Source organism: Dysidea avara, chromosome 5 (genome assembly GCF_963678975.1).
Source record: "Dysidea avara chromosome 5, odDysAvar1.4, whole genome shotgun sequence".
NCBI lineage: Eukaryota > Metazoa > Porifera > Demospongiae > Dictyoceratida > Dysideidae > Dysidea > Dysidea avara.
The window spans coordinates 379,661-398,092 of record NC_089276.1 but is presented as its reverse complement, the minus strand read 5'-3'; the positions used below and the strand labels follow the sequence as shown (position 1 = coordinate 398,092).

At 40.9% G+C, this 18,432-nt stretch overlaps 1 protein-coding gene across 3 annotated transcripts in view; it reads right to left on the bottom strand.

Moving 5' to 3' along the window:
* Positions 1-17,983, bottom strand: part of LOC136255682 (HEAT repeat-containing protein 1-like) — a 47,625-nt gene extending 29,642 nt beyond the window's left edge. For all 3 annotated transcript variants that reach the window (XM_066048494.1, XM_066048495.1, XM_066048496.1), the window contains exons 1-7: positions 17,120-17,983; positions 15,982-16,067; positions 15,705-15,932; positions 14,650-14,766; positions 3,791-3,905; positions 3,623-3,739; positions 3,428-3,520 (exon numbers count right to left, since the gene is read on the bottom strand). In XM_066048494.1, the coding sequence (XP_065904566.1) occupies positions 3,428-3,520; positions 3,623-3,739; positions 3,791-3,905; positions 14,650-14,766; positions 15,705-15,932; positions 15,982-16,067; positions 17,120-17,950 (1,587 nt within the window). In that variant the 5' untranslated portion in view covers positions 17,951-17,983. The remainder of the gene's footprint in view (positions 1-3,427; positions 3,521-3,622; positions 3,740-3,790; positions 3,906-14,649; positions 14,767-15,704; positions 15,933-15,981; positions 16,068-17,119) is intronic.
* Positions 17,984-18,432: the final 449 nt, after the last annotated feature.

The window sequence follows — 18,432 nt, the reverse complement described above, 5'->3', positions numbered from 1 at the left end:
AGATAGCAATGCCATCTTTTCCCCAGCCGATTACATCACCTCACAAGCCAGAGTATGTGGAGCTTGAATACCATGGTTTGCTTGATGTGTGTCAAAGCACTGTTGAAGCTCTGACGATAACAGAAGAAATGGCTGAACAAGTAGAGTTACACACAAGACAACAAGCCAAATCAAATCTTTGGTATAAGTTTCGAGCTGGAAGAATAACTGCTTCCAACATGAAAGCTGTATGCCGCACTGATAGTGCCTAAAGTCTGATCAAAAAAATTTGTTATCCTCATTTATTTACTTTTACCAGTAAACAAACTGATTGGGGACAAAAGCATGAGAGGTTAGCTCTTGACGAGTATTTGAAAGCTGTCAAGGGAATTCACCAAAACATTCAATTAAAAGAGAATGGTTTGTTTATAAATCCGAATTGGCCATTTATCGGAGCTTCGCCTGACGGAGTTATTGAATGTGATTGTTGTAGCAAAGGTACAGTTGAAATCAAATGTCCATACAAGCACCGAGCAGAGAGTGTTGAACAAGCAGCAATGAATGACACAGTTTTGTCTAATTCAGCAGGGTGATTCACTGCACCTTGATCGTTCTCATGCTTACTATTACCAAGTACAGCCACAATTGTTTGTTTGTAATGTGCAGTACTGTGATTTCTGTGTATTTACTTGCCCTGAAAGAGAAACAAACATCTATGTTGAGCGCATACACAAGGATGAAGAATTTTGGGAAGAGTGTGTCAGAAATTGTGAGTATTTTTTCACCACGTGCTTGCTGCCAGAAGTATTAGGCCATTGGTATACACGTCCACCTGTTTCAACCATGAATGAAGGCTAGCCATCTAGTTCCCAGTTGGTGGCTGATGATTGTGATGTTGAGTCTGAGGTAAATGATGAAGTGTACTGCTACTGTAACGGTCCAGATGAAGGGAAAATGATAGGATGTGACAACGACAAATGTGTAATCCAGTGGTTTCATTTAGACTGCTTGAAGATCACTTCTATTCCAAAAGGAAAATGGTTTTGTCCTGATTGCAGGAAAACTACAAAAGGCAAAGGACGCAAGAAGGTTTAATATTATGTGTTATTTACATGTTAGCTTACAACATGCACAGTTGAATTATATTGTATGAGAAAGTGATAACATTTTATGTACATAATATTGTGTGTACTAAGAACATGCTACTCAAAAGGTACAACAACACACACATATTATTTAATGCACAGCATACTCACACTATTCGGTCAGTATTTTATATTTCTGTCGGACACACCCCATAACACATTCCACATGGATTCTAACATTTGCTATCTTCCTAGTATCCTCTACTTCTTCTGCTGATAGTTGCTTCTTACACCTTGTGAAGGCAGGAATGTGAAGTTGTGCACGCATCATAGCAACCAACTCAGCAATGTCAAAACCTCGATCCGCCAATACTATGTCACCAGGGAGTAACTTTCTTAATATACCGCAATGCTCTGTGAGATGTTTGTTGCTGACTCTACCACCCCAGCATTCTGAAACAAATGACACCGTGCCCTGAGGTGTAATCCCTAGCAACACTTTAGCAGTATTATGGTGGCTTATAGCTTGACCAAGTGCTTGCACGTGCTGATAAACTAGAAGGCCGGTCAATAAATATCTTGAAGCAGTCGATGATAACAGCCACTTTCTTACCAAATGATGCTTGGTAGCACATTGGCATTGTCTTCTGAAGAGCATTTCTTTCTGGCCAGATTATAAGATCTTGCAAACGTATGTCCATCTGCTTTAGCCATTTTATGAAAATTCTAGATGCAGTAGCTGTTGAGATCCTAAAATGGCAGGCTAGATATTCAAGAGGAGGATCAATACGGAGCTTTAGCAAAACAAACATAAATTCCTGAAAAGGAGAAAGCTTTGTGATGCCGCCAGCTGGTAACGTTTTGTGAACGTGCTGGAAAACAGCCCTCAAAATATTAAAATTTGGCAAGGCAGTATGGCACCTCACAAAATCATCACTTGCTGCTGCTAGACATTCCTCTGTAAAAGTACCTTGTAACTGCTTCTGTGTTGTCAACTGTTCAGTCAAAAGCTTGATAGTATCTTGGCTTTTAGCTAACTCTTCTTCTAGCTTCTTCACTTGACCTGAGCACTCACAAACAGTGGCCTCTCTTGGCTTGAAGTACTGCTTGGCAGTTTCAATTTGCTCAGCTGTAATAAGCCGTAGTTCTTCATCAACAATTCTGTCTGCTACGGTAGCAGTTACAGTGGGTAACAAAGCCTCAGTTTCTTGCTGCACAGTCCTCCTTAGCTCTCTCTCACGAGCCCTCTCATACCTCTCTACTCTGTCCTTCGTGCTGGAGGAAGAATCGCTAGCCTCATACCCGAGGTTTAAAGTCGGTAGCCAGTCTGGACTTGTTCGATCGTACAGTAAGGCAGGGGAACCTGATATGAAGTGCCTTTCACAGATTCTGTACTTGTCAAGCCGTTGGAGATCAAGGATTTTCCTGTTAATAGCAGCCAGATATCCGTCTCTTCGCAACTTTCTTAACTCATAATCTGCCTTTCCTTCTCTATCAGTAACAGCTGGGATTCTATAAAAGGAGATCCCTTTGTCTGACTCACTGTCAGAACGATTGTTGCATCCGAACACTACACACTGCACCATTGCCACATGTGCACCAATATGGCGGTTTCCTGTATATTACGTAAGCTTGCTCACGCGATGAAAACACTCTATATAGCTAAGGTACTCATGGTACTGGAAAGTTACTTACACGGTTTGTTTTAACCTCACTGTTTAGCATTTGGGTAAAACCCTAGGTGTCATTTTGCTTCTTGTTACATCACGAGTCATCACGAGTAGAATGACACAAATAGCATAGCCATAGGACAGGCGCTTCGATAGTTACAATGATTTGTGCAAGGCATGCATATTTATTTAAATCCAGTTTTCTGGATTATGTGGGTTTAAGGGTTAAATGTCCACTTAAGCCATTACGCACTACCCATGATGCAGTAGTAGAGAAAGACAGAAGAGGACAAAGGTAACTCAATGATGTATCAGTTTAGCAACCACAGAGGTGAAAAGGCAAGTGTTGGACCTAAGTGACGGTAAGCAAATCAACATTGCATTATCTGTAGTGGAGTTAAGCTTGTCTGAAGGCATTAGTCAGTCAGTCAGTCAGTCAGTGTCAGTCAGTGTCAGTCAGTCAGTCAGTCAGTCAGTCAGTCAGATATACACCTTCACATTAACCTGTTGAAAAAGTGTTTGGGATAACTTGAATGAAGGCATTATGCCTAACCAATACTGTCAAGCTGTCGTGAGGCTGTATATTTTAAGCAACCCTCCTCATCTGGTCAGTTATACCTGTTTGATTAACATTTAATAGTGTGTGGCAATGATCTATTCTTAACGACCACACACCCTAGTAACCACACCCACCTGTTCAAGACAACACTTCACAACATTCTCGACCACCAGGTGATCATCGTCATGGAGATGACTTAGCACTGCTGATGATACGAACTCCTTATCCTACAAGGGGGATTCCCCAGAGGGAAAAACATTTAATGATAAGAGAACTTTAAAAGGTATACCACTATGCTACTAGGGTACAATACACTACAGTGTACACACCTGTAAAGTGTTTGTGCTGGTCATGTTCTCAAACAGGCTCAACAGGGTTGACCGCCTGATATTGGCATTACCATGGTGAACACCCACTGCAGCAACCAGACTGGTATCCATAACAACCTGATGAGGTAATATTGTGACATACACACAGTGATTACATGATCAGCTCACATGATGCTCCACTCCGGGTAGCGACATATTGACAAAGTCATGTGACCACTTTCGATGATTAGCATCACATGACATCAGGTGATCCCCAACAACAGTGTCCACCACATTAGGGTACCTACAAGAGATCACCAGTCAATTACTCTAATAGAACACACACCTATCATGACTCAAATACCGTATGCAGGGGGTTCCCTATAAAGCGGTAGCGCGGCACTGCGCCGCGCTACTCATTTTAAAAAGTAAAACCCACAATCAAAAATAATAAGTCAAGAAAATTACTGATTGTGGGTTTTATACATGTACAGAGCTAGTGTGTTTTAATCTAATCACGATAGTTTAACAAGTAGTTATGGATCAATTTATTACTAAACGCAAACGTACATGTGTTGAACCAATTCTTATAACTGATAGCAGTGATGACAACAACAGCTGGCAAGGCAACGCAGACAAGAACACCAAAAAGAGTAAGAATAATGACGGTAAGACAACCCACAACGACTTGACAAATGCAAGTTACGAGAGCAACGACAAGACAAGCCATGAGAACACCGACAGGACAAGTAGTTATGACAACGATGGCAAGACAAGCCACGAGAACGACGACAGGACAAGTAGTTATGACAGCGACAGCAAGACAAGCCAACGCCACGAGAAGTTATGGCAGGACAAGCTATGAAAATGAAGACGGGACAACTTACAAAAGCGACGACAAGGCAAGCAATAATGGAAAAGGTTACGAGAGCATGGAGAGCAATGATGATAACCAAGAGAGTGATGATGTTGAAGTTAGTATTATAACTAGGCCAAGCACTGCAGGAGCAGTTGTAATTGATGATAACACTCAAGGTAATAGCAGTCACTGTGCTATAAACTGTACAGACCAGACAACCAGTAGAAATGTACAGGAGCACACTACAGGCCATGGCCAATCAACTGCAGAATCACAAGGCTTTTCACGAAGCCATTCTAAGCATTTGATTGGTTATGACAGAAAGTGGGAAACTGAGTTTCCATGGTTAGAGCTAGTGACAAGCTAGTGACAGATGATGATGGTAAGGCTGTAGGTATGCTTTGTAAGTTGTGCAGAAAGCACAAAACAGAAAACAAATACAACTACTCCAAAGTATGGAATGAAACACCATGTGTCTGCATGCAGAAGGATAGCATTCGTCGCCATCTCAGTTCAGAAATGCATGTTAGAGCGGTGCAATTGGAAACTGTCCGTCAGGCAGCTGATACAAATGGTGGAATAGGGCAAGCATTCCAGGCACAGGTATCCCTTCAGCATGCTGCAGTGAAGGGTGCAATGTAGTGTCTCTACTGGCTAGTAAAGTCAGAGATTCCTCACACCAACCACTATGGTAGTTTAATTGAGGCAATGAAATTTATTGGGTGTGATGTCTTCAAGCACCTACATTGTGGTGAAAATGCCAAGTATATTAGCCAAAGAATTATTCAAGAATTTTTGAAGGTTATGGGTAAGCAATTGAGAGAAAGTCAACTGATGGAATTACGTCACTGTGATCATTAATCCATCATGATTGATGAATCCACTGATGTCAGTGTGATTAAAGAGTTGGTCATTTATGCACGATACTTGTCTGCTTCTGGTGACGTCAAAAATTCATTTCTTTCGATAGTTGAACTACCCAATGACACTGCTGAGGTTACTGAAGAACAATTAGTATCGTTCCTCGAAAAGTCATCCATTTCGCTTTCACACTTGGTGGGTTTTGTATCTGACGGAGCAAGTGTTATGACTGGTTGTCACAATGGAGTGGCTGTTTGACTGGCTAGAAGGCAACCATTACTTACCAGCATACATTATGTAGCACATCGCTTAGCACTGGCTGCATCTCAAGCAGGTGATGATGTTCGATATATTTCTAACACTTTCAAACCAACACTGCAACAACTTTTTTTATTTCTATGAGAACAGTGTTGTCAGAATGGCTGGATTAAAAGCCATTGAACAACTGCTGCAAACTAAGGAGCTAAAATTGAAGAAATCTGTAGACACACGCTGGCTGTCAGTTGACAAAGCCTGTCAAACACTAGTTAAAGTTTTACCAGCTGTGATAACCAGTCTGGAAAGTGAAGCTGAAGACAGAGGGCAAGCTTTGGCTCATGGTTTGTGCAAAGTAGTCAAACAGTTCAAGTTCATTGCAACTCTGTACATGATGTGTGATGTGTTGCCAGTTGTCTCTCATTTGAGTCGAATATTCCAATATCCAGATATCGACTTGTCAGTATTGTAGAAATTGGAATCAACTACTATCAAGGAGCTGAAAAATCTATGAGAACATTGTGGTGCCCAATTGAAAAAGCTAAATACTGATTTGAAGTCTTCACTGTCAGCTTTCAACATCTCTTATAATGCTGAATCTTTAAATACCTTCCAAAGGCAGACACAGGTCAAGTTTGTCAATGCTTTAATTGCCCATGTTCAAAACCGACTACCTGACACTGGTAAGTTAGCATCTTTCTCAGTATTTAATCCCAAAGATCTACCTGAATCATCTGAAAAGGCCAGCGAAGAACAGTACGGAGAAGACAAGGTAACTCATCTTGGTGAACTTTATGGCAATGGAGAGCCGCCTCTTATTTCCAAAGTTGGTGTGTTGCATGAGTGGGCCAACCTTAGGGTATATATGATCCTTCACTGTAAAACTAAATCAATAAAGGAAATGTTAAAAGCTGCTGGCAAATCAAGGTAGTTCACTGCACTTGGTTTATCCAAACTTTGCTGTACTAAGCTGCATATGTTTAACCTTACCTATCAGTACAGCAGACTGTGAGAGGGCCTTTTCCACAATGCGCAGAATCAAGTCGCATTTGAGGAGACAAATGAACAATGACACTCTCAATGATTGCATGAAAATATCCATAGATGGTCCAGCGATGCAAGGCTTTGATTTCGATTCAGCTGTGAAGAAGTGGTCAAAGCTAAAGAACCGACGTATCTTTCAGTAACAATTGTTGTGTACTTCTATATAACGTGGTGTTTACTTGATTATGTATGTATTATATATTATGTACATTTGATTGATCAATTTCTTATTGCGAAAACTAATAATTAATAAAATCCTTACAACTATCTGCATTATTATCATCATCACTATGCATGGACAAATTCACTAGAGGTTATGGTCTTGATCTTTTCTGTCTTGATACATGTCACAGTAGCTGCAAAAACCTGTAAAGTGCTACAAAATGGCCCTCAAATACAATCTTAGAGGCCTTTATTTTCAAAAATTTCCTGGGGGGGCATGCCCCCAGACCCCCCTAGTTTCACGTGTTCCGCATACAAGTTTAATCACACCGCTCTACTTAAAGTTTCTAGGGAACCCCCTGCGTATGGAGGGAAACTTTGGTGCCATTAAAATTTGGACCATGAATTCGCCAAATTTTCCCCATCCAAATATTTTGCTAGTGAAGAAAACAGCAAACCTAGCCTCGAACTAAACAATTTTCTACTCGACCAAGGACTACTGGGCCAGGCATCAAACTAGAGCCAAAGTCTGCCTTGACTACCTTACTAGGTAGCTATAGCTAGCTGTATCCATGATCCTCAAACCTCACCTCGGAACGGGCATGACAAGTAGCGAGTGCTACCATATGAAGTACGATATTCACTATTCCAGAGGGTGTAGATCTACTGTCTATATTATTATTATTATTATTGTTTACTGTGCAAAACCTCTTACAAAGAGTATATACAAGCACAGATAATAAATCAGCAAAATTAATTATGTGGTTAATTGATGTTCAGCTAGCAGGTGATGAGGTCGTTGGGTAAGTTATTCCAAATCTTTATACTTGAAGGGAAGAATGAGTTAAGGTATGAGTTTACTCTTGTGTTTGGCTGTAACAGCCTCATTGAATGACCTCATAGAGAGTAGTTAGATGGAGCTGGTATGAGTATGGTATCAGCCGGTATATCTATTAATTGGTGCATGATCTTAAACATTGTGATCATACAGTATTACCTGTTAGTTGATTGCTGACTCCAGGCACCAAAGAAGTGTGGCACTCCAGATCCTTGCTTCAGGCACAGTGATTAATTAATTAAAAAGGGCGTGCGCTTCGCTAACAATTTGCCAAATTTTATTTCGTCAACAGTGATATTTTGCTTGATTCACCAAATTTTTCCTCCTCCAAAGTTTCCCTCCGTACGGTACTAAGGATAAACTAAGAATTTCAGATAGGGATCAAAGAAATAAAAGGTAGGGAACAAGGGAGGTCACCCACACCTCCAGATATACTAGTGGACTTGTAGTCCCCAATTCATTATCTTCAGTCAAGCTGGTTGTCTTCTTGATGCAATGAAACCATATCAAGGCACTAATTTTCCGTATCAACACCTTCCTTGAGCAGCATATGTAGATGCCACTAAATTATTTAGAGCACTAGCACTCAGTAGATACCTGTAACTTCACGATAGGCTCGAGGCAATGCCCATTGTACCGGTTGATTAATAATGATCGAGTATGCGGATCATACTTCTTAATAATCTATTTACTTGATCAGGATGGCCACATACTCTTATTTTTGGTCTAGCGTATTCATAATGCTAGCAACAGTAAAAATATGAAACAGTGATATTTTAGTGTTGTTCAGGATATTTTCTTTTACTATGGGGAAATCCCTACTATACAGTACTACCATACTGTTTAATGATTAACTTTATTGTACTTTGGGTGAAAAGATCAAAGTGAAAAGTGTACTTTTATTTCCATATTGTACACCTGGCTGCACACTTCAAAGCTGGCAGGGTACTGTATTTGTTTCAAATTGGCTGTTTTTTCTTAAGTTTGTGCAATGGAAAACGATATGTTTGATAAGTTGATGGCTGAGCTCCAACAAACCCGCTGTGAGGTGGACGAAAAGATTACTCCATCCATGCTGAGGTTAAGTGTGAGGTCACTTCGGCACAGGAGAGGACAGCCAAGGATCTCTCCCACAAACTTGATCGGACATCCTACCAGTTCCGCAAAAAAGGGAACGAGATGCAGTACACTTTTAACATAGGAGTGGAAGGTAGAATCTATCATGTCAGCCCAGCAGAGGAGTTGGAAAGGATAGTGTCATCAGTGGATGCTGGTGGGAAGGTGTCACTAAAAAAAGCGGCGAATTACTTGAAGATGCGTCTGCGTTAAAAACACGTCAGAAACATATAAAGGTGGCCGACAATTCGGATTACGGATGGGGGGCGGTTTGCCACTACCAGAGTGACCTACTGGCCGAGGACAGTGACAATGAAAAACTGCTCCGAAGGGCAGCCAAGAAGGACTTTGAGGAGTCAGGGGCCTACAACAGGAGAACTGTCAGGGGATGTCGGTAAAACCCCTACAAATATTATGACTCCTGAACTGATAGTCCTGGGCCCAGTGGAAGGAGAGATGCACCGCCACAAACTCCAAGACCACTTATGTCTCTAGCACCTCAGAGGCAGACCAGGCAAAAGGCCTTGGGTCCATACCTCACTTGTGGTTGGTTTGGCCACCTGACAAACATGCCACTATAAAGGAAGACAGTATCCTTTTTATCTACCTGTGGTAAGCAGTACAGATACCACATGTGTTACTGCTGAGTCAAGACAAATGTCTATGAGTGTGCAAGGTATTAATAACTGTACTGATGAATTTAATATTGTATGTTTGAATCAGATGTACCTATGGAATGTGTAAATAGATTTCAAAGCACAGATGAGGTTGGTGATACCGCTGGGTTGTCTGACACTTGTAGACCTGACAGTATAGATAATTGTGAGCTGCACATAACCTTACAAACTTTTGGGAAGTTAAAGATACATTAGCACAAGTACCAGTACAAGTTTCAGATGTTCAAGGCTTAAACAGAATATTAATTTTTGGTGTGAGGTCCTGCAAGCCCCTACCCCTATCATAGACTGCAAAGAATGGCTACCACTTACCACTTAAATTTGTCCCCCACCCTATTATCAACAGAACCACAAGTCTGATGAGACGTACAGTAAATTTGTGAATGACGCAGTCCAAAAATTGATAACAAACCATTGTGTGATGGAAGTAGAAGAAAAACCAGAGGTGTGTAGCCCCTTGTCAGTGGTAGGTAACCCACAGGGAAAGCTGCACCTGGTTTTAAACCTGAGATACCTGAACCAGCTCCTGCATGTCTTGAGTTTTAAGTATGAGGACCTGCGCATAGTTGCACTAATTGTTGAGCAAGGTGAGTACCTGCTTAAGTTTGATTTAAAGTCTGGGTGCCATCACGTTGATGTATGGCCTGGATGTTACCAATTCTGGGATTCTGCTGGGATATGAATGGTATAGTGAATTACTATGTGTTTAAAGTCCTCCCGTTTGGGTTGTCCACTGCCTGCTACCTCTTTACCAAGTTAATGAGACCTTTAGTGACATACTGGCATGGCAGGGACTTGAAAGCAATCATTTATTTGGATAATGGGATAATAGCTGTGAAAGAAGAAGCAGAGGCAAAATTGAAAGCAGGAAAGTTTAACAGGATCTAGAAAAGGCTGGGTTTATCGTTAATATAGTCTGGGAACCATCTCATAGTGTACAATGGCTTGGATTTCACATTGACTTAGCACTAGGTGAGTTTTCAGTACCAACTCCAAAAGTTAAAGCGCTAAAGTTGAAGCTTTTGGAAGCCAAGCATACAAGGCTCCTCCCGGCCAAACACCTGGCCAGTCTAATATGTTAATGTCCCCTTCCTTAGGTCCTGTTGCTCGTCTAATGACCCGTAGTTTATATGCCATCCTGAACGGCAGGATGAGATGGTGTCATCGGTTAACACTGACAGAAGAAGCCTTGATAGAAATAGAATTTTGGCATTCCGAGATTTCAAGTTTTAATGGGGGCCAAAACTATCAGCTGTCACAGTGGTATATTCAGATGCAAGCTCCACAGGTTATGGTAGGTATGTAGTGGGGCACGGTAATTTAATTGCTAATGGTCAGTGGTCCCCGGGCAAGAGTTCGGCATGGCGTGAGCTGCAGGCAGTGTGGCTAGTGCTTGACTCCTTCCAGAATAAGTTAAAAAAAATGAGCGAGTTCACTGGTTTTCAGATAATCAGAACTTGGTGAGAATAGTGCAATGTGGAAGTAGGCAGCTTTACCTTCAGTCAGAAGCGTTGCCACTTGTTTAAGAAACAATATTAGAATAGAGCCGGAATGGATCCCAAGGGATGAGAATGAACTGGCTGACTACTATAGTCGCATAGTAGACTATGATGATTACAGGTTGGATCCCGCAGTATTCCAATGGCTGGACAGTGTTTGGGGGCCCCACACAGTAGATAGGTTTGCTAATCCTACAAATGCCCAAATAGAGATTCAATTCCAGGTTTTGGACCCCAGGTACAGATGCAGTAGATGCGTTTACTTGCAGTTGGGCTGAGGATAACAATTGGTGGTTTCCCCCCGTCTATCTGATCCCCCGGGGGATTAGATATGCACGTATGCCCCAACACAATTTCAGTGGTCGACCTGTATATCTCATTGGTCACAATGAAAGTATGTCCTGACTGTTTTCATTGGTCAGAGCAAAAGGCTGGTATATATGACCTGTAGGTTCTAGCTATGACCTGTATGTCCAGATTGTTTTTCATTGGTCACAGCGAAAGGCTGGTATGTATGGATCATTGGTCACAGAAAATCACTGAGAAAGAATTGTTAAGACCACAGATGTCTGATTAACTGGTGTATACTACATCCTCTGTAGGTTTGCCAAGAGAAGAAACCTGGATGAGCTGCACAATCCCGAGTTGAGGGACCTGGCTAGTTGCCTGCCCAACACGATTCTAACCAGTCGCGCTAGCAGTATGGTGAAGAAGTATCTTGGAGCATACAGGAGATGGAAGTCATGGGCAGTTTCACATCAGCTCCCACCTATTCCAGCTAAGCCTTGACATTTTGTCCTATACCTGCAGAATTAAGGCAAATTCAAGTCGTCAGTTGAAGAAGCATGCAATGCTTTATCATGAGTACACTCAAGCTCTGGCTTAGCGGCCCCGTCATCCCATCCTTTCGTGAAAGCTACTCTAGAAGGGCTGCAGCATGAATTGGCAAAACCCATAGTCAAAAAGGAGCCAGTTACAGTTGAGATGCTGGAGGCAATGGTCAAAAATGCAGAAAGCTCAGGTACCTTATCAGACCTCAGGCTGGTAACTGCCTGTTTACTTAGCTTCTTGTGTTCCAGTGAGCTGGTACGGTTAAGGCCATGTGACTGCTCAGCTACAACACAGATGCTCAAAGTCAATATCGTTAAGAGCAAGAATGACCAATTGCATCATGGAAGTGAGCTTCTTATAGCCAGGACTAATTCAAGCACTTGTCCAGTGGCTATGCTGGAGCGGTATATGGCCAGGACAGGCATGAGATAGGGAGATGATTGCTACATAATAGAGCAATCCAGAAACAAAAAATGAAGAAACTCACAGGCAGTCAGATCATATAATCTACTCCTGTGTTATGGACCTATTCAAGAAGACGTCCAATTAGGTTTCGAAGCTGCAGAGTGGGCTCCACTGTCTGAGACCAGGAGGAGCTACAACCATGGCTAATGCTGGAATCCCTGACCGGTTATTTAAGCGCCATGGTTGGTGGCAGTCAGGATGGATACATCAAAGATAGTGTGGAGAAGAGGCTGCGAGTTTCCAAGAAATTGGGACTGTATCTTACAGCCTTCTTTGTAGCTCTAAGTGTGTTATAGCCAACCAGCTTGTGGTGGCACAAACCCTAAGGTGGTAATGGGTGATAGTTTGGCATGCATCACATGTAAAAGTAGTAATATGGTGTGGGAGACACTTCTTATTGTTTTACTGTGATTTAATATCATGGACTACTCCAACTTGTTTCAGTACTTTTTATTGATGTGCTATGGTCCCTACTCTAGATGAAAATTCCAAGTATGTTCGTGTACTTGTTTGTTAACTTTTATTGTATATAATTATTATGACTGGTGAACCCACACATACCGCATCAAAAGAAGAAATGAAAGCACCCCAGTTATATTATTATTGTCTGAAAAGTGAAGTATCCATTACGCTTCGTTGTCGGCTATGTTCAAGCAAACAGTCACAAGAAGATTCTGCTACATCAGAATAATATTCTGTAGCAACTTGTCACAACATACACTGTACCTGACATAGTAGCTGGTAATACTCTAATAGAACAGTCAGTGTGACTAACAAATGTGACCGTCTCAGCAAAACCCCGTCTAGTTCGCACAAGCATGCGTATTAAGAAAAACGAAATATTAAAAATTGGTGAAATCACACGTATTACAAAGAATATTTTATGCAAGTTGTAATCGAGCCATTACTCAGGAAAGAAAGTGTTAATTAATTAAATTGATTAAACCATCTTATTTGTTTACTCATGGGGAGTTCGAAAACCTTTGCTTCATTTTTGTAGCCCCAATGGTTTGCGTGTCACGTGTATTTGTTTACAATGTGGTAGACGTAAACAAAATCGTCACCATTTCTTCAATAATACCACCTTAATACGCCTATGCGCAAGTAACTGCAGGGCTAAAACTATACCTTGGCTGATCTGCCAATCCATGGTGAACATTGTAAGCCAAATTCCAACTTTGTAGACTATTCCAAACAGAAGTTATGGCTGCTAGTATAAGTTTATTTTCAGTATAGTCACTAGACAAATCAATTTCCTTGCTTTTCCTACTTTCTAGCACTGTAATTCCAAAACTACTCACCATAATTGACTGAAATTTTGGTGAACCATTCCTTGGACTATGTAGATAATGATGAGAAAATAATAAGAAATTTGGAAGTTGTGCGAACTAGATGGGTTTTCGCTGAGATGGTCACAAATGTGATCGGAATACAGAAGATTTAAAGATACATAAAAACTTGATTCCCTTTAACCCTTTATTATCGAATGGCTAATATATTGCCATAACGAGTGCCCTTTATAAACGGAGCCATAACTCCTTTTTCCTAGGGGCTACAAAGCTGAAATTGCTACCAAACTGCTCAGAAGGACCGGGCGTTTTTAATGAAGTTTACCGTTCGGCGATAGGAAGAAGCATGGGCAAGTTATGGCACTTGGCAATATAAAATAGCGTATACAAAACAATAATACCTGTTTAAAACTCCATGTTCGCCTTCTCCCTGCTACTAGGAGGCTTTAGTTGAAATTACTCCATTCCCCACGTGATAAGGATTCTAAAAATAAATAGTGTGATTTCATCGCGTTGATTAGTAAGATGGCGGCGCCCATCTTTCAATGCCATGGCGATATGGAGAAGATACGCTTTCTTCGCTTCATAGCGCGTGAGTTGTGTGTGTGATCTGTAAGTATTCTAGCTGTGTTGGTAGAAGAGAGAGATGGCTATCAAACGGTATATAGCTTGATGGGTTAATTAATGGGTGGGGTCCACTCGTATCGCCCACAGTTCACACAAGCCATAAAATTTTTCACACTTGCGGTTTTGTAAAAAAAACTTCGGTAATAAAGGGTTAAAAGTTAATAATACAGGACAGTATCTAATACCATAGATAATAACTAGTTTCCTTTACTACGTCCTGCAGTAAATTTTCACATCTACCCACAGACATCATACCGGACACAAGGATGTAAGAACCTGTTGTTGTTAAGAGCATAAGATAGCTGCTGACAATTCTGACGGAGATAATTCCAAGAGAACTACACTTGAGGTAGTGTGGTCACTTGAAGGTACAAGAAAACATCAAAAATGAACATTTACCTTCTTGTAAATAAGAGTAATCCTCACAAATTGAACAAAAAGATGAGATACCGAAGAACAAGTGTTACATATTGTGACAAATGATTTATAAAGCAAATTAATTAGCCAATCAGATAGCATCATTACCTGTTATCCACAGCCCTTATCACAGGAGTGTAGTACTGATGGAGTGCTGAGGGGATTTCCCCATCACCAGCCTGACCAATCACATCACAGTATTTTATGTAGTGATCCAATAATAACCTGTAACAAGGTGATAAACACAATATTATAGTGACATCTCTTAACAATACTAGTTAAGAGTACAACAGAGTATCTTGATCACGTTTGTTTCACATTTAGTTGATTTGAAACTTTCTTCCCTGAGTCAAGTGTGTATTGTAAAATGGTAAGGTCATTTTGTAGTTAGGAAGTTATCAGGACACACGATAGTACCCTAATGCTGTCAATGCATTCAGGCGTACAACAGACAAGTGTGTATTTTACAGGAACCAAGGAAGCGCAATTTTCACACAATTGTACCTCAGTAACGACTAAACAGAATACGTAGCACATTTTTTTCTGTGAAGCATCCCTCAGGGTGGTACATTGTCCATACAAAATTTGAGCTAGGTTGGCCCAGCTGTCTTTGAAATATGCACCTTTAAAGTTTGTCTTATTTTCTTCCTATTTTTCTTCTGCTGTTAATTTTCTTTTCGCATTACTTACAAATATTGTCATAACTCGTGCAAGCCTTAATTAATGAATTCTTTTCCAAATTTGGAGGGTACATTTTATCTTCCAATTTGTGTACAGATTGGAAAATTTACAAATTTACAAAATTGTAAGTGCATGCCTGCAAATGGAAGTTACAGCTGACTAATCACCACAATACTTGGGAAACTCATTTCAGGTGGCTTTTTGCTGAGACGATCACATGTTTCTGGTACATAAGGAGGTTATCATCAATCATCACATGATCTCATGGTTAACCCAACACGTAATGGCTCAACTAAAACTTGTGTATTTTTCTTTGTAGCATGAACCTGTAGCATTAACGTGTAGCATGAGCCTGTAGCATGCACCTATAGCATACACCTGTAGCATGCACAAGTTTTTACCAACTTTTAGATTTTCTCAAAACGTGCAAATTAGGGTTTTTCGCTGAGACAATCACATATTTCACAAGTTAAATCACCAACCTTGTAAATTGCACTACCAAGGCTTCACTCATCAGCACATTCTTGACCACACCCACTATTACATCAGGTGATGGCATCGGGTCACCATGGCTATTGATCATGACATCACAGTGTGACCTCACCACCCCACACAACAACATGTTGGCAAACACCGAGACATCATGTGATCCTGATAGGTCAGCTAGAGTGGGCACTAATTGGGAACACTTCGCTAAGTATTTGACTGCTCTGTAATATAACATGTAGTAAACAATGTTTACCTGTTGCTAATGGTTACCTGTTGGGTAGTGACTCAGTTTGTTGAGTAGCACAAAAGTGACACATCATCATTACCCCTGAGGCTATCAGGCTGGCTGATAAGTGCTATAACAAGAACATTAATAAAAGACACATTACAAAGAACTGTAAGATGGACACTAATGGGACCAACCAGCCTCGCCCCCTAACCGTTCACTCAATCATGTGAGTGTGTGGGTAGCTTCCAACAGTTTCAGTAATGTAGTTTGGGACCTTAACTAAATGTTGGTGTCCTCAAGTGTCCACATTAACAGGTTCCAGCGTGCTATTTGTAAAAAACATGTTGTTATGTGACTAGAAATTTTGAGGGACTAACTTTCACTACTATATACATCCAATCTGTGATCAGAAAATAGTAGGACAATCAGTACTGAATTATACATGTAGTTTGGATTTTATGTAAAACAAACTTTAGCTCCTCTGACAATTTCCACCCAGTACAAGTAATTTCTAATGCATAAATGAATGTCGATTTTATGCTTCGAAGGTTTGAATGTAACATTCGAAGATTTGATGAATATTGTATGATGCTATAGCTACATATTATGCATAATTTGTACTTAATCCAGTTTTTGTTTTGGCTCCCTTTGGCAAATGGAATTTCTCACGTTGACACTATTATTCATCTGTTTAACAAGATATAGCAGTAGTCTTGTGTGACCAGACCACCTTTTCCCCTACCCAATACATGGAAAAAAGCGGTCCGGCCGGCCACACAAGACTAATATAGCAGCTGGAGAAAACACAACACAAGATGTAGCTGCTGCTAAAAGATCTTGCAGTAGTAGTACACAACTCTGGAATATTCTTCCTCTACAGCTTGTCCCAACTGCACTTCGCGATTAGTGGTGAGCGTGGCCACTTGTGGTGCGAGCTAATTAACTTGTCAAACACCTATATAGTACAACCACCTTCCATTACTTTCTAGTGTCTCAAGCGTAACTGTTCACGGCGAAAATTATCCATGGTGTTATGAGCAGTTAGATTCTTATGGTCTGCTCGCTAATATGGCCAGGTTGTGCATGCGCAAAATTCGCACTTCACTTATGTCATTTGAATGATGCACCCTTTGAAACATTGAACGAATGCAGTACATTTGTCTATGCACTAGTAATTACCTTGGCAACCAGTCCTAGTAAGGAATTGGTCAGTTTATCACTCAGTGATGTATTGGTGATCAAGTGAGACAATATGATGTAAGTGGCTGCCTTGATGTGATCATGTGATGACTTGAGACCACTAGTGAGGTGTGGCATCACCATGACAATGAGCCCCTCCCCCACCCCTGCACTATCAATCACACCAATCATAGTAGAGCAATAGAAGGTGACAATGATCTTGTGATCAGAGTGACTGACCATATCACACACGAAACTGAGGAATGCCGGTACTGATATGCAATGTTGTATTAACGTAGATTTAGCCATTGGGGAGTCAGCTTTCTGAGATGGTCGTAACCAGTGCCACAAAGATGTCTTATCCTTCAATGGCAGCAATTGTAGTATTCTAGCAAACAATACAGTATCATGGTACGGCAGCATGCACTCCATTAACGCATCAATATTGTAAGAGTTGATACGGAACACTCGTATGAGCCACTCCAAACATTTACTAGCAGCCTGTAACATCACATACGGAGATAACAGTCTCAGGAAATCACTGATCGTCCTGTCCAGTGCTAGTAGATGGTCTGTAGTCTGTACGCTCCTCTCATAAGACATACATCCTTCACTAAACAGGCTCTCCTCGTACTTAGCAAATCTGTTGTCTAACTTCACTAATTCTTCTAGTCCATTTCGACCAATATCGAACACTCTTTCAATGTCAAGTTCGGCAGCCTCTTCTGCACTAAATAATAATGATGGACGCTTCTTTAAATCGACTTGACGCGATGATGGCTGCCCTGGCACCTTCAACTGCTGTAGTTGCTGTGATAACGAGGTGGCCATGACTCCACGTCAGAGGCTCCACGTGTAGGTAAGAGTACGTTAATTAGAATAAAAGGAAAGCGCTTGCGCGTAACGTGCACAAAAATCACGCGAGTCAGATACTTTTCGTATATTTTGTGGTTTACAGTAGTAAGGCCACTTCAACTAAATCTTTTGTTTCTCGGGCGAAATTCAGCCAAATAAAAGTCGGTAGGTCGGTAAATTAAAAATAAAAATAGGCTATTTTGCTAGCTGAAGGGTGATATTGCGAGTCAAACGGTGGCTAAGCTACATTACGGTTGCTGTATCACTTGTGAGTAGGCAGCTATATGTTGAGATATTTACTTTTTGAGAGCTTAAAGATAAATTTGCAACTCCTTCGTGGCGTTATCACTCTTTGCAAGGTGATCACGTGATTAACATAATTATTTTATGCTGAAAAATACAGGGTCGGTCGGGCCCGAGAAACAAAAGATTTAGTTGAAGTGGCCTAAGCTTTGAAT